The sequence below is a fragment of the Schistocerca americana genome, chromosome X, assembly GCF_021461395.2.
Source record: "Schistocerca americana isolate TAMUIC-IGC-003095 chromosome X, iqSchAmer2.1, whole genome shotgun sequence".
Lineage (NCBI taxonomy): Eukaryota > Metazoa > Arthropoda > Insecta > Orthoptera > Acrididae > Schistocerca > Schistocerca americana.
The window spans coordinates 103659683-103672892 of NC_060130.1; the positions used below are offsets into that span (position 1 = coordinate 103659683).

A 13210-nucleotide genomic window follows, 5' to 3' on the forward strand; every position below is an offset into this window, starting at 1 on the left:
GGAGTGCCTCTGTGAAGTCTAACTGCAAGACCCCTCACCTCAATGGCCCATATAAGACTGCAAATAAGTTGTACAATAACTCTTCTAACTCAACCCATGTGCTTTAAGTTTAATGTTTGAGTCAGAGTATGGTGCAAACTGCACAATGGCATCAATCTTGGCCACTGGCAATGGCTTTCGTAAATCAATTGAACTTCCAACACGTGGAATTTTTATCCTGATTTTCCTACACATGTAAATGCTCTATCATTACAACTTCCAGCCCTTTACATACATAATATTTTATTCGTCTGTAAGAAGTGCATGACGACGACTTATTTCAGGATTTCACAAAAGACCCACCTACAAGCACTTACACTTCATAGCAAAATACAAGTGGTGGGAGTGGATTGGGAGGAGCAGATAAAATGAAGTCAATTATGATAGTTCAAGTGAAGATGCCTGTGGCCGACTTTTTGAAGTAATCCACTGGTGTGACTAGTTTTACATACTGTATCACTACAAAATACACTTTCTACACATGTATTAGTATCAAGAGTATTCTGTAAAAAACACAAGAAGACTGTTAAGCTTTCCCAGTGAAAATATTTCTGACTTGTAACAGACAAGAATCGAAATAACTTACAGCAAATGAATATAAAATCAAAAAAGGTGTTAAAAATGAGTAGAATTCCAGCATTAACAAGATATGTCACACACATCAGTGCGAGTATTACCAAAATGATAAATTAACTTCAACGTTAACTTAAGAACAAGCAAAATTAGGCAAATTACTCACAGCATATGTCTGATTAAGCAAACTACCACTGTCTTGTTTCAGTATTTCAAGTTCTTTTATCAGACGAGTTTGTTCATCATTGCATTTTGCATACCTCTCTTTCACAAGCACAAGTTCTTCCTCAAGACAATTCACCTAGAAAGCAAAAAAGAAACATTTTAATTAAATGTTTTAATATGTTACATTCATGTTAGAATACAGTTGATTATGCAAAAAGCCTTCGAGTAAATGGTACACTGCAGACTATAGTTATGTTAACACTACAAAATGTAATAAATCTTTATTTCATGCTTAACTTTTAAATGTTTCTTGCCAATATTTCAACTTTTTCCATTATTAAAGACACTTCTGAAGCCATATATTTTCCTACTAACTTTATGCTCAATCTAAGTATGGTTCCATATCAATGAAAATAATCAGTCCTTGAAAAGATAATGTAATTTGATGGATAAAAAAATCTACTCTCCAAGTGGTGGCAGGAGAGCACACACACAAAAGTTATTAAAGTTTGCTTGCTTTTGGAGCCAGTGGTTCCTTCCTCTGGCAGAAGTGTTTAGGGGAAAGGAAGAGGGGTGAAGGAAGAGGGGTGAAGGAAAAGGACTGGTAAGGTCTTTCCTTCTCATCTTGTCCATTAAGTCTCTCCTGAACTGGTGTTCTGAATGACTTTTTCAAATTCTACCCTTTTTCCTAAGCATCACCAGTCCTTTTCCTTCACTCCTCTACCTTCCCTTTCAACCCTTCTGCCAGGAAGGAGACACACTGGCTCCAAAAGCATGCAAACTATAATGCCTTTTATGTTTGTATTCTCCTGCTGCTGATTGGAGAGTAATTTTTTATCTATCCAATTATAAAGTATAGTTCGAGTAACCTTTTGATGTAATTATCATTTTGTGAGTCAGGGTGTAAGCAATTTTTTTTACTCCATCATAAAAGTGCCTACTCTTTCTCCCCACATACGCCAATTTTAAAAACAGTTGACGGTCATTTGACAAAATTATACAGACTGTACAATTTATGTGCCAACGTTTCCCATTCACAGGACTACGAAAGTCTCAATGTTTCATATACACGATGTGACCCAAAGTATCCGGACACCCCCCAAAACATATGTTTTTCACATTAGGTGCAGCCAGGAACTCCGTATCAGTTACCTCAGTAGTCATTAGACATTGTGAGAGAGCAGAATGGGGCATTCCGTGGAACTCATGGACTTCTAATGTAGTCAAGTGATTGAGTGTCACTTGTGTCATACATCTGTATGCGAGATTTCCACATTCCTAAACATCCTTATGTCCACTGTTTCCTATGTGATAGTGAAGTGGAAACATGAAGGGACATGTACAGCACACAAGCATACAGGCCGAACTCATCTGGTGGCTGACAGAGACTGTTGACAGTTGAAGAGGGTTGTAATGTGTAATAGACAGACATCTATCCAGACCATCACACAGGAATTCCAAACTGCATCAGGATCCACTACAAGTACTATGACAGTTAGGCGGGAGGTGCGAAAACTTTGATTTCACGGTCAAGCGGCTGCGCATAAGCCACACATCACACCGGTAAATGCCAAGCAATGCCTTGATTGCTGTAAACACTGGACGATTAAACAGTGGAAAAACGTTGTGTGTGGTGACGAATCACGGTACACAATGTGGCAATCAGATGACAGGTTGGGGGTATGGCAAGTGCCCAGTGAATGTCATCTGCCAGCGGGTGTAGTTCCAACAGTAAAATTCGGAGGCGGTGGTGTTATGGTGTGGTTGTGTTTTTCATGGAGAGGCCTTGTACGCCTTGTTGTTTTCCACGGCACTATCACAGCACAGGCCTACATTGATGTTGTAAGCACCTTCTCAATTCCCACTGTTAAAGAGCAATTTGGGGATGGTGACTGCGTCTTTCAACATGATGAAGCACCTGTTGATAATGCACAGCCTGTGGCGGAATGGTTACGCGACAATAACATCCCTGTAATGGACTGGCCTGCACAGAGTCCTGACCCGAATCCTATAGGAACACCTTTGGGATGATTTAGAATGCCGATTTCGTGCCAGGCCTCACCAACTGACATCGATACCTCTCCTTGGTGCAGCACTCCATGAAGAATGGACTGCCATTACCCAGGAAACCTTCCAGCACCTGATTAAACGTATGCCTCCGAGAGTGGAAGCTGTCACTGAGGCTAGAGGTGGCCCATATTGAATTCCAGCATTACTGATGGAGGGCACCACAAACTTTTAACTCATTTTCAGCCAGGTGTCCGGGTACTTTTGATCACATAGTGTACATTATGCAGACAGGTGTCAAGGTGTCGCACTACAAACCATCTTGCGAACTGTAGCTTATTCTGAATTTTGTAATGAGCTACTCAACTTTTGCTATACATTGTGAAGCTGACCAAAGAATAGTCTCCATGGAACATCACAGCAGAAACAATAAACTTGGCAGAACTGAAAATTGATGCAATCATGTTCAATTAACTTTTAGAAAATGGAACAAGGAATTTAGTTTAACAACACACCAGAATATAGTGGATTTCTATCGGTTTTATTTATATTATTTGCTATAAAAATGGATTTATTAAGCTTGCTTTGTGATTTGGGTGCCTACTCATTACATTTAGATTTTGTTTTGTTTTGTTTGTAATATGACAATACGGCTAATAGACTGAGGACTATGCTGTCTCTGAAGGCCATCTTGCATTATCTCACTCCTTAGAAACCTTCACTCACACTGGCTTAAACAACCAGTTTTATCTAGCATGGTTTCAAAGGTTAAACCAACTATAACAGAGTGTTTGTACATATTTTTAACTACTGCATATATTGGTGGGGAAAGGATGGAGTTTAGTAGTTTAACAATCCTCCACCAACACAATTAGAAACTGAGTATGGACACAGACTGCACAAGGATGGGGGGGACAAACTGGATATGCCTATTCTATGGAATCAATCTGGCAAATTAAACTTATTCTGGTTGGCTACACAGGGATATAATTTGGAGCCCAGTTTCTTGGGCACTACATTGCTGCATTCAGCATGAGTGGGGGATAAACTATTACAGCCACTCTTGCTTATTCATATACAGCCCCTATTGTTATGAGCCATTTGTTAACTAAAGGTAACTAGATTCACTATTTTGCACAGCTCTGTCACTGCACAATGTAATTCATACACCACAATTTTTTAAACTTTCAAATGATACTATAACTATAAATCAAAAGTAACTAATTAAAATTGGGTTCCAAGAAAACAAAACCTTAAGTTTCCTTTTGAAAAGGTTACAAATGAATCAGTTCAGTCAGCATATTTCAGCAGTTGTCTTTTGAGGAATAACATTAATTTTTTATGTACTGACAAGAATTACAATTCTACATGTCTAAAATATGAGACTGTTGAAAGAAAATATTTTACAGTAGCAGCCCTTATTTTCTGGAAGCCTTTAGGCTTTCTATGTCACTAAAGATATCACATAACAATTATCACAAAAGAACTACTACCTTCTCAGTCATTTTTGACCTCTGGTTCTTAAGTTCATCCACTTCTTCTAAGGAGTTACCAATAGGATGACTTGACAAATGTGATTTCAGTGCTTCCAATTCTTCCTGAATTTGAAGCTGGTCACTGTACTGTTTGTTCAACTTCACACACTCTGCTCTTAACCTGAAACAATGACAAAGAATATTTGTTAAAACAACCGAGATTATAACATGGCACTGCACACTATTTAAACTCCACACAAGAATATGAACTTAATAAGTAACCTGCATCAAAATACCACACTAATAATCCATACTGACCAGCACAACCTCTGGTCAAATTTTTAAATAAATTCCAGTCTTCCATAGATATCCTAATACCAACAACAGTTACTGTCCAATGACTATTTATCAGTGCAACACCATTGACAGATGTTGAATAGACAAAGATTGCTACCAGTAGAGCTGAAATGCTGCAAAACGAATGAAGACACTGTTGTATGTAATAGCTTCTCTAGGAGGAGCAGCTGCTTCTAGAAAGTGATGATAATTTCAGTGACAGTTCTGAAAGTTTTTCAAGACACGGATGCTGAGGCTAGTGAAAGTGACTTCAATTCAGAAACATCTGACAACAAGACACTACTGCAGAAGACGGTACCTAGAGCATTTGTGCATGCTAGTTCAGTTTGTAATCAATAATTGTTCAGTGGTAGTAGTGTTATAGTTGTGCCTCTGAAACAATGTAATGTGATGAGTTGTTTTGTGTGTTTTGTGGATGATGCTTTGTGCACAATAATAGCTAAACAGACAAACTTATATGCAGAACAGTTCCTAGCTACTCACTCCAATTTACCAGTACACCCCAGGGTTTGCAGTTGGCAGGACACTACACATGACTTCTTCAGGAAACTGATGAGTGAAAAGCAGTTTCATCTCTTATTAAAATTCCTCCACTTTGCTGACAATACCTTGTATGACCCACTAGGCACTATCAGCAGAAAACTGTTCAAAATTCACCCCATTATGGAGCATCAGCGGCGTAAATTCAGATCAGTATACGCACCAGAAAGGAACATCACCACTGATGAATTGTCGTTGCTACAGAAATGAAGGCTTGGAGGGAGGCAATATATTCCATCAAAGCGTAGCAGATTTGGCATAAAATTGTACGAACTCTGTGACAGCAGCTCCAGGTACGTATGGGACTAAATTGTTCACACTGATAGGACACTAATTGTGGTAGACACTATTCAGATGAAAAGATAACCTCTCGAATTGTTCTGGAGCTTGAACGCGATCTACTCAGGAAAGACCACTGAATTTATCTTGACAACTGGTACACCAGTCCAGATTTGGTGGATAAACTAACCAGCAATAACACCAACATTGTCGGCACAATGTGGCAAGACAGGAAGGGGTTCGCTGACTTCGTAAAAAAGGAAAAACTGAAGAAAGGAGAGTATATAGCAGGATACAGACGCAAGCAGATGGTAATGAAATGGAAGGACAAAAAGAGACGTTGTTATGGTCAGCACCTTCTGTGACGAAACATTTTTAAATGTAAACTCGAAGAAGGGAACCCTTCAAAAGCCGCATGTTTTTGCTGACTATAACAAGAAGATGGGGGGGGCGTGCGATTCTGTTACAAAGCTACCAGATGGCCAGGATGCAGACTGAAAAAATATTATCAGAATCATTTCCATCACTTGTTGGACACTGCATGCTTCAATGCATACATTCTGTACAAGAAGCATGGTGACGAACAAAGTAGAATGAGCTTCACAATTAGTCTTGGCGAACAGCTGACTATATCTTCACCACAACAAGGGAAATCAGTAGGACACCCACCTCGAACACCGAAAGCAACACACCTTACAGCCAGGCATTTTCCAGACCTTCTGCCACCCACAATGAAGGGAAGACCAACAAGGAGGTGTGTGGTGTGCACGAGAAAAGTCCTTCGCAAAGAGACTTCATACCGGTGCGCAGAATGTGGAGTATTGTTGTGTGCAGCACCTTGTTTTGAAGCGTTTCACACTGAAAATGACTTGTAATATTGTAAAAATACAGTTTTGTTAACTTCTGCAATATATTTCATTCATTTCCATCCAATATCAATTTAAATTCAACAACAAAAACGTGAAGGAAAACTTTTATGCGCAAGAACAGTACGCAGCACCACCACATGCTGGTGCATCTTACCCACTGCGGAAGAGGCGCACGTGCACAAACTACCCACTTAGCGGGTTAAAGCACTGCATCGAGGGTGGGAAACGTGGCTTTGCATAACTACAGTATACCAGATATTAGCATTCTTAGGAAGTCAATCCCCTGTCAATAGTGAGGATGAATTCTCTAGTGACAACATAGTTGTCTGGCAGGACTCTAGGTACATGATATAAAGTGCGCCTCCTTGCTAATCCAAGTTTTTGCACAATTCCTCATTCCTCTACAGTGTAAGTCCTGGGTAAAAATTAAACCCTGTGCCATGTTCAGGCTCTTATGGGGTGCTACAGCAACAGATAGGTCACCAAATTTCTTGCAAGAGGGTAACAGGACTGGGCAGGATTTGTCGTTTCAATTTAAGACAAGCACTTCATAGTTTACTGAGGGAGGAGTTTTCTCCCAATGCATAGGTTTAGTAGATAGAAAGGACCCTCCATCAGTCCAGGTGCAAACAAGGCACTGAGGGGAATAGGTTTCTGCAGATTGCTTGATTTTGCTTTTGTCTCCTGGAGTGGCCATGGAGGGAAAGTTCTTGGGATCGTAATGGTCTGCACTGAATCAGTCAGGTTAGTCTGAAGAGATTGCAAGAGCCTCATGCATACTGGATGGTAACTTCAGATTTGACTGAACGTGATATATACCATGATGGTGCACAGTCCAAACAATGGCTCTACTTCATGGCCACCACCAAGCCATAACAATCTCGGTGGCCCCAAATGGACAGGCACCTATTACTCATCATGATCCCGAGAGGCAATACCTCGGGCATCAATACTGCATTCCCTGCATAGTCACGGGGCTTGCAACTGTATGGGTACCTTGCAACTCACTCATATGGACTGGCTACCATACTGACAAGGGAAGCTCCCCATCACACCCCCCTCAGATTTAGTGGTAAGAGGGCTCAGTGGACAGCCCACCAAAAACTGAACACAGATCAAGCATGAAAACAGGAAGGGGGTCTAACGAATTTTGAAAAAAAGCAAAATAGAAACAGTGAATGGTCCAAGGGCACGAAATGCAATAAAGAGGGCTCGACAGGGCAGCTGCATCGTGGGTAAGTGGTCATGGTGATGGACTATCAGGCGGGTGAGCCGTGTTCAAACCTCCCTCGTGCCTTTTTTTGTTGCATTCAAGTTTGTGTCAATATTTTGATGTAACATCGTTTTGCAACAGCAAGGTGTAAGAAAGGGACCTATAATGACAGTTGATTCTACATCTACGTGATTACTCTGCAATTCACAATAAAGTGCCTGGCAGATTCTGCAGAACTACTCTATTAGCAGCCGAAAGGAAATCTCTTTTGAATGGGAACTCCAAATGTTTGATGACAAGGTGGCAAGTGAACCGAATCCTAAACTGAAAAAAAGTTGGGTGTGTCATACACGGCATTAGTGACAGAACGTGTGTCATATGAAGGGAATCTCTTACTGACGCAACAACTTGTATGCCTCGTAAGTGAGTGTGATATGGCTCCTTGCCAGAGTTACGTGTTTGTATGAATGTGAATGTGATCACTCCCACGGGAATGAAAACATAATAGTTTGTCACGTAAGCTGCAACAAATTAATGCAACTGTTTCACAATCACACAGTTTACCTGTGCTCTGTCAAAACATATGTTTTTAGTGTTTTTGAAGTTATGTTCCCTTTTGGAAGTTTTGACTCTTGAATTCCTTTATTGTAACATAGTTCACACCTGTTTGTTTGTTGTTTTCATTTTTATGAGCCAAGTATGAGGTATCTCACCTGCTCTCACTATGCATTAAGTTTGCTTGCAACAATAACATATTCTTACCACAGGGCTCATATTCTATAACCAATGTATAGTATGACAACTACCAAGACTATGGAAAGAGAACAAACATTTCAATGATGGGATGGACAGTTCATAATATTGTGGAAATAGAAAAATGGCCCGAAGAAGGTTTGAAAATGACTTGCACACTTTACAGTCCAGCACCGTGACCACTTAACCGTGACAGTGCGGCAATCCCTTTTCCCTCCATATTAAAATTCTGAGGCTTGGACTGTTCACTGTTTCTATTTTGCTTTTTTTCCCCACAATTCAGTACACCTTCTTCCTGTTTTCATGCTTGCTTTGTGTTCAGTGTTTGACGGGCTATCCACTGCGCCATCTTACCACTAAATCTGAGGGGGGGTACAATGGAAGTCTTCCTTGTCAGCAGTGGGCAACATTCCCTCCATTGCTTGCACTTTTCTATTTAAAAAATGGCACAGGAAAGGAAAAAGTACAGCAATGACATGCTCGCCATGCACATACAAAAAGAGTTGCGATTCAACAGGGAAGAGGGGATGAGTGAGGAAGTTTAGCTGGATCTTGCCTTCTGCATATCCTTAACACTTCTGTCAACTTTGAAATTTTCACCAATATGGGCAATTATTTGATGTCTTCCAAAGTTACTCTGCCATTACCATTACATCTCGTGACTGTTCTCGTACTTCCAATATGACTTCAATACAGCCCGAGTTCCATAAATGGTAACCTCACCTCAGTCATTGTTGCTACTTGATGGTCTTCCACTGTACTGGTACACCACACCACCTCTACCATAAATGTAGTGCGACGTGCCTACTCACGAAAAATTTAAAAGTTACACTAAACTTCTGCTTGAGATAGTAGCTTTCTTTTGAAATTATTGAATTACAAACAGTGAACACACTTTTGTTTGGATCACTCCCATCTCTGCCCCTGCATCTGCATCTGCATCTGCATCTGCATCCCAGTGAATCTTTGTTGTATACTTTCTTTGAGAGCTACACATCTGAGCAGCGAGTTTAAAGCTGCCATTCCAATTGCATTGTCATTAGAGAAAAATTTTGTTCTTTTTACTGCTGATGATTCGAGTACAAGACTAAAATGTAGTACCAGGCCTCTTACTGGAGTGGCAGCTAGTGGAAGTTTGAAAACAACAGATAGTTCAGATCAAAACTGTGACAAAATTTAGTACATACAATTCATTGTTTCTCAAGGAATTCCACAGCTATAAAATAGTCTGCTCAAACAGTGACACACAAGAAGCAGGCAGAATAAATTTTTGGGATTATGAATAGAACAACAATGTAACTGAAAAACTCCCACTATAATTAATGAAATACTTTAGTTCAGCTACATTCGAAAAATGAAGGAAATAGTTTCCAGTGCAAGTTTCCACTGACTAAGGAGTTACAGAAATATTTTTTCTTAAGGAAAGTATCTTACACGGATCATACATTCTAAGTACATTCTAAGAAAATCTGCAGAGATCTCTGGAAAAAAAAAAAAAAAAAAAAACTGTGTGTCTTGACAATTATTTCACAAACATATATGGTGAACTGAACATCACATACTCCACACTGGGGAACTGGCAACATTAGGGCAGGTATGTACCTGGTACTATGGCAGACTACCTGCAGGAAGACCAGTCTGTACCTCATTGGTAACAGTGCTGGACAGCTAGTTGTAAGTGCCCTGTGTATAAACTTGGGAAATAAAATCGTGCATTACTGACATCATCTAAGCCTATTTGTACCCCCACATACATATTCATTAATTTTGTTTGTTGTTACCAACATTGCTCTTTTCTCAAAAATTAGTGTAATATCATGAATGAAATATAGAATCAAGAAGAACCTCTACAAAGACTTGAAGGCATTAACATCTATCAGTGCACAAATAAGTCAAATACATGTCTACTCATGCCTGTACCAAACAACCATAGTATGTTAAGTATCTTACATGGGTAAAATTGCAGAGTTAAAATTAAAGAAATTCTGTATTGCAAATTATTCTCTTTCATAGTGACTCTCAGTATAATATTTCTGGTTACTTTATAATTAACACTAGCACTGCAACACAATAACATTTTATAATATTAAATCATTTTGTTGTATTAACAGCCTTGACTTCTTTCCACATTACCAAAGTCCATTACATGAGATACATGAAGGTGAGGAAGGAAGGAAGGAAGGAAGGAAGGATTAATGGCTTGTGAATGATTAATGTCATTAGAGATGGAGCATAGGCTCCAAACAGATACAGAAGTCAGCTATATACTCTCCTGAAAGCAAGTTTAGTATGTTACCATCATGACACCTCATGGACTTATTGACCTGAGATTTTCAGCTTCCAGGATCATGCATCGGTTGGATAGCTGCTGAACCTCCTCTTTATCTTTATTGTCAGACATTAGTTCTGCACTATTTATACGTGCATCTAATTCAGCCTGAAGAGCATTCAGCCTATCCTTCATTTTTTCTGCCTCATTATGTCCTTGCTTCACACACTGCTGCACTTCCACAAGTTGCTCTGAAACAAAAATAATACAACTTGAAAAAATGATAAGTTTACTGACTTCTTTTTCATAGAGAGATTAGAACTGTCTTTATTTTATTCTTCGAATTTACTTTTTTTTACTGTATGGTATTACAGAATGGCCTATTTATAATTCTCATTCATCAAGTTGTTCTGAATGCTTAACATAAATAAGTAAACACATATGACAAAGTGGAAAATGAAAATGAAGAAATATACATAGTGCTTTTTCACAGCCTCGATATAGTTACTCATATTATCCTTTATTTATCAATATTACGGAAAATGATATATAGTGGGTCACTACGAACATTACACATAGTAATATTTACTATGCAGTTTTATGTACAGGGCTGTGGCATTTCTAACTTCAAAATCTAAAGATGGTATGTAACAAACTTTGGTTAGTAAAGAAACAGCTAGAAAGAAATAATGAACCACATTTCGTCCACAAGACGTAGTTAAACACACCTCATCAGTACAGGCTGAATTTCTAAACAACACATTATGACCTGTCCTGCTTTCTATTATAAGTGAACCAGCTTTCAATATTAACGCCTTTGATGCACAGGGTCTGTGTGATACACACACACATCCAGTGCAAATAGTGATAAAACTTTGAGTTATTAGAGCTTTCTGAAGGCATAAACCTGTGTACACAGACGAGTCTGTACTTCAAAGACCCATATACCTCTGCTATATATATACTCTTTATGATTAGGTGTATGCTAGATCACTGTGCTATCCTAATATTGCCAGTTTTAAGTTAGTGTACACGTGTGATGTATTGCAGCTAGTAATTAATTACATGTTAAAAATCTCATAATCTTGACAATATTCCACAACAAAATTTCATGTGACACTAATTTTATGATGGCTGCAAGGGCTACAACATGTAACTTCAAAACATATCCAGATCTGACCATTCTCCCTGGAGAAAGCTACGTTCCACTGCATTGATGAACTGTAGTTATTAACTATTGGACTGATAATGCCAGCTATCAGATAAATGCATTGCTGCAGAGATCCCAGTCTAGAAATCCAACATGATCCCAATACAAGCTTCAATCCCTAAATCCAACCAAAACATTTTATATCAATCATTTCTCATATTTAACTCCCCCCCCCCCCCCCCCCCCCCGCCCCCCAACAACTTCCACATACTTCCCAAAACACCCTCCTAATGCCTATTATGGTTGTTTACCATACTTCCACTGACAGGATTTTCATAATCTACCTTGTTGTATTAAGGTCAACAACCTCTTCCTTAACCATTTTTTGCACAGTTCCTAACCAATTTTGTCACTGTTGCTCTAGCTTTCTTATACATCAAATTCACCATATTTTATGCCTTGCTGTCATCAAGCATTATCATATTTTCTCCTCCTACCTCCCAGATCAAATCAGATCCAAAGCTCGTCTCATCCCTTGTATATATGACAAATTATTCGTTCACCCACAAATGTGTATTACACAAAACTGTCCCAAAAGAACTAGTACTTTAATGCATACTATGACTGGGAATGGGAATTAGTTCAGCATAGACAAACTTTCCATCTAAGGGGATAAGAGTGTATTCTCTTCAAAAGCCCTTCACGAGTATAGAGCTACACCTTCCTGTCAATTACACATAATAACAGAGACAGAGGTAATATGGTTTGACTGTCAAAGTGGTCTACTTACTTCGCAAGCGCTCTGACTCATCACTATGATGACGAGAAGCTGCTACTTCCACTTGGAGCTTTTCCTCCAGTTTATGAACTTCCAGTTGCAGCTGATCTCTTGCAAATGTCAGTCGCTTTATAGTTTCATGTAACTTTCCCACAGTGTCAGATTTATTTTCAGCCATGAACTGATACACCTGAATAAATTGGCAAAAACAAAAACCCATCATTCTGGCACATATTCAGCTGAAAGCAAAGACATTGTAGGAGAAAGAACATTGAACAAGAATTAACACACAACACACATTTTCAGGTTGTAGCAACCTTTCACTGACATAAATTCATGAATTTATATGCACCTTGTCAAAGATAAATATGATTATATATTTTAAACAGCTAAGAATGTACACTGCCTTCTTTTCTCCATCTCGTATTTGCCATTGTTTACCACCAACTTTAGCCAAAACAAATGTGGTTTTGTTCAAACAAGATATCCTATTATATGTTGGGGAATACTGGTGTGTATGACAACTTTAAAAACAACACATGAATATTACCACAATGAGCAGAATGTGGCTGCTAATGATATGTGGCTCATGCATTGAAACCCAGAAATTTTATCTGGTTTCGAATCCGCGCCAGACGGCACAGAATTCTATGATCACTAGAGGTCTCTGCAGCAGTCGCGCCTTAAGCCATGGCTGCGCGCACTCCTGGCCCTGAGTCTAACGTGTGAGAGCCACTGTGGAG

At 39.2% G+C, this 13210-nt stretch overlaps 1 protein-coding gene across 3 annotated transcripts in view; it reads right to left on the reverse strand.

The window, feature by feature from the left end:
• The window catches only part of LOC124554988 (sarcolemmal membrane-associated protein-like), a 337706-nt gene that overhangs the window by 54065 nt on the left and 270431 nt on the right, over positions 1-13210 (reverse strand). For all 3 annotated transcript variants that reach the window (XR_006968506.1, XM_047128729.1, XM_047128730.1), the window contains 4 exons: positions 12480-12657; positions 10595-10790; positions 4278-4440; positions 779-913 (listed from right to left, as the gene is read on the reverse strand). Coding sequence is in view for 2 of the 3 variants with exons in the window: in XM_047128729.1 (XP_046984685.1) it covers positions 779-913; positions 4278-4440; positions 10595-10790; positions 12480-12657 (672 nt within the window). In the remaining variant the exon portion in view is untranslated. The remainder of the gene's footprint in view (positions 1-778; positions 914-4277; positions 4441-10594; positions 10791-12479; positions 12658-13210) is intronic.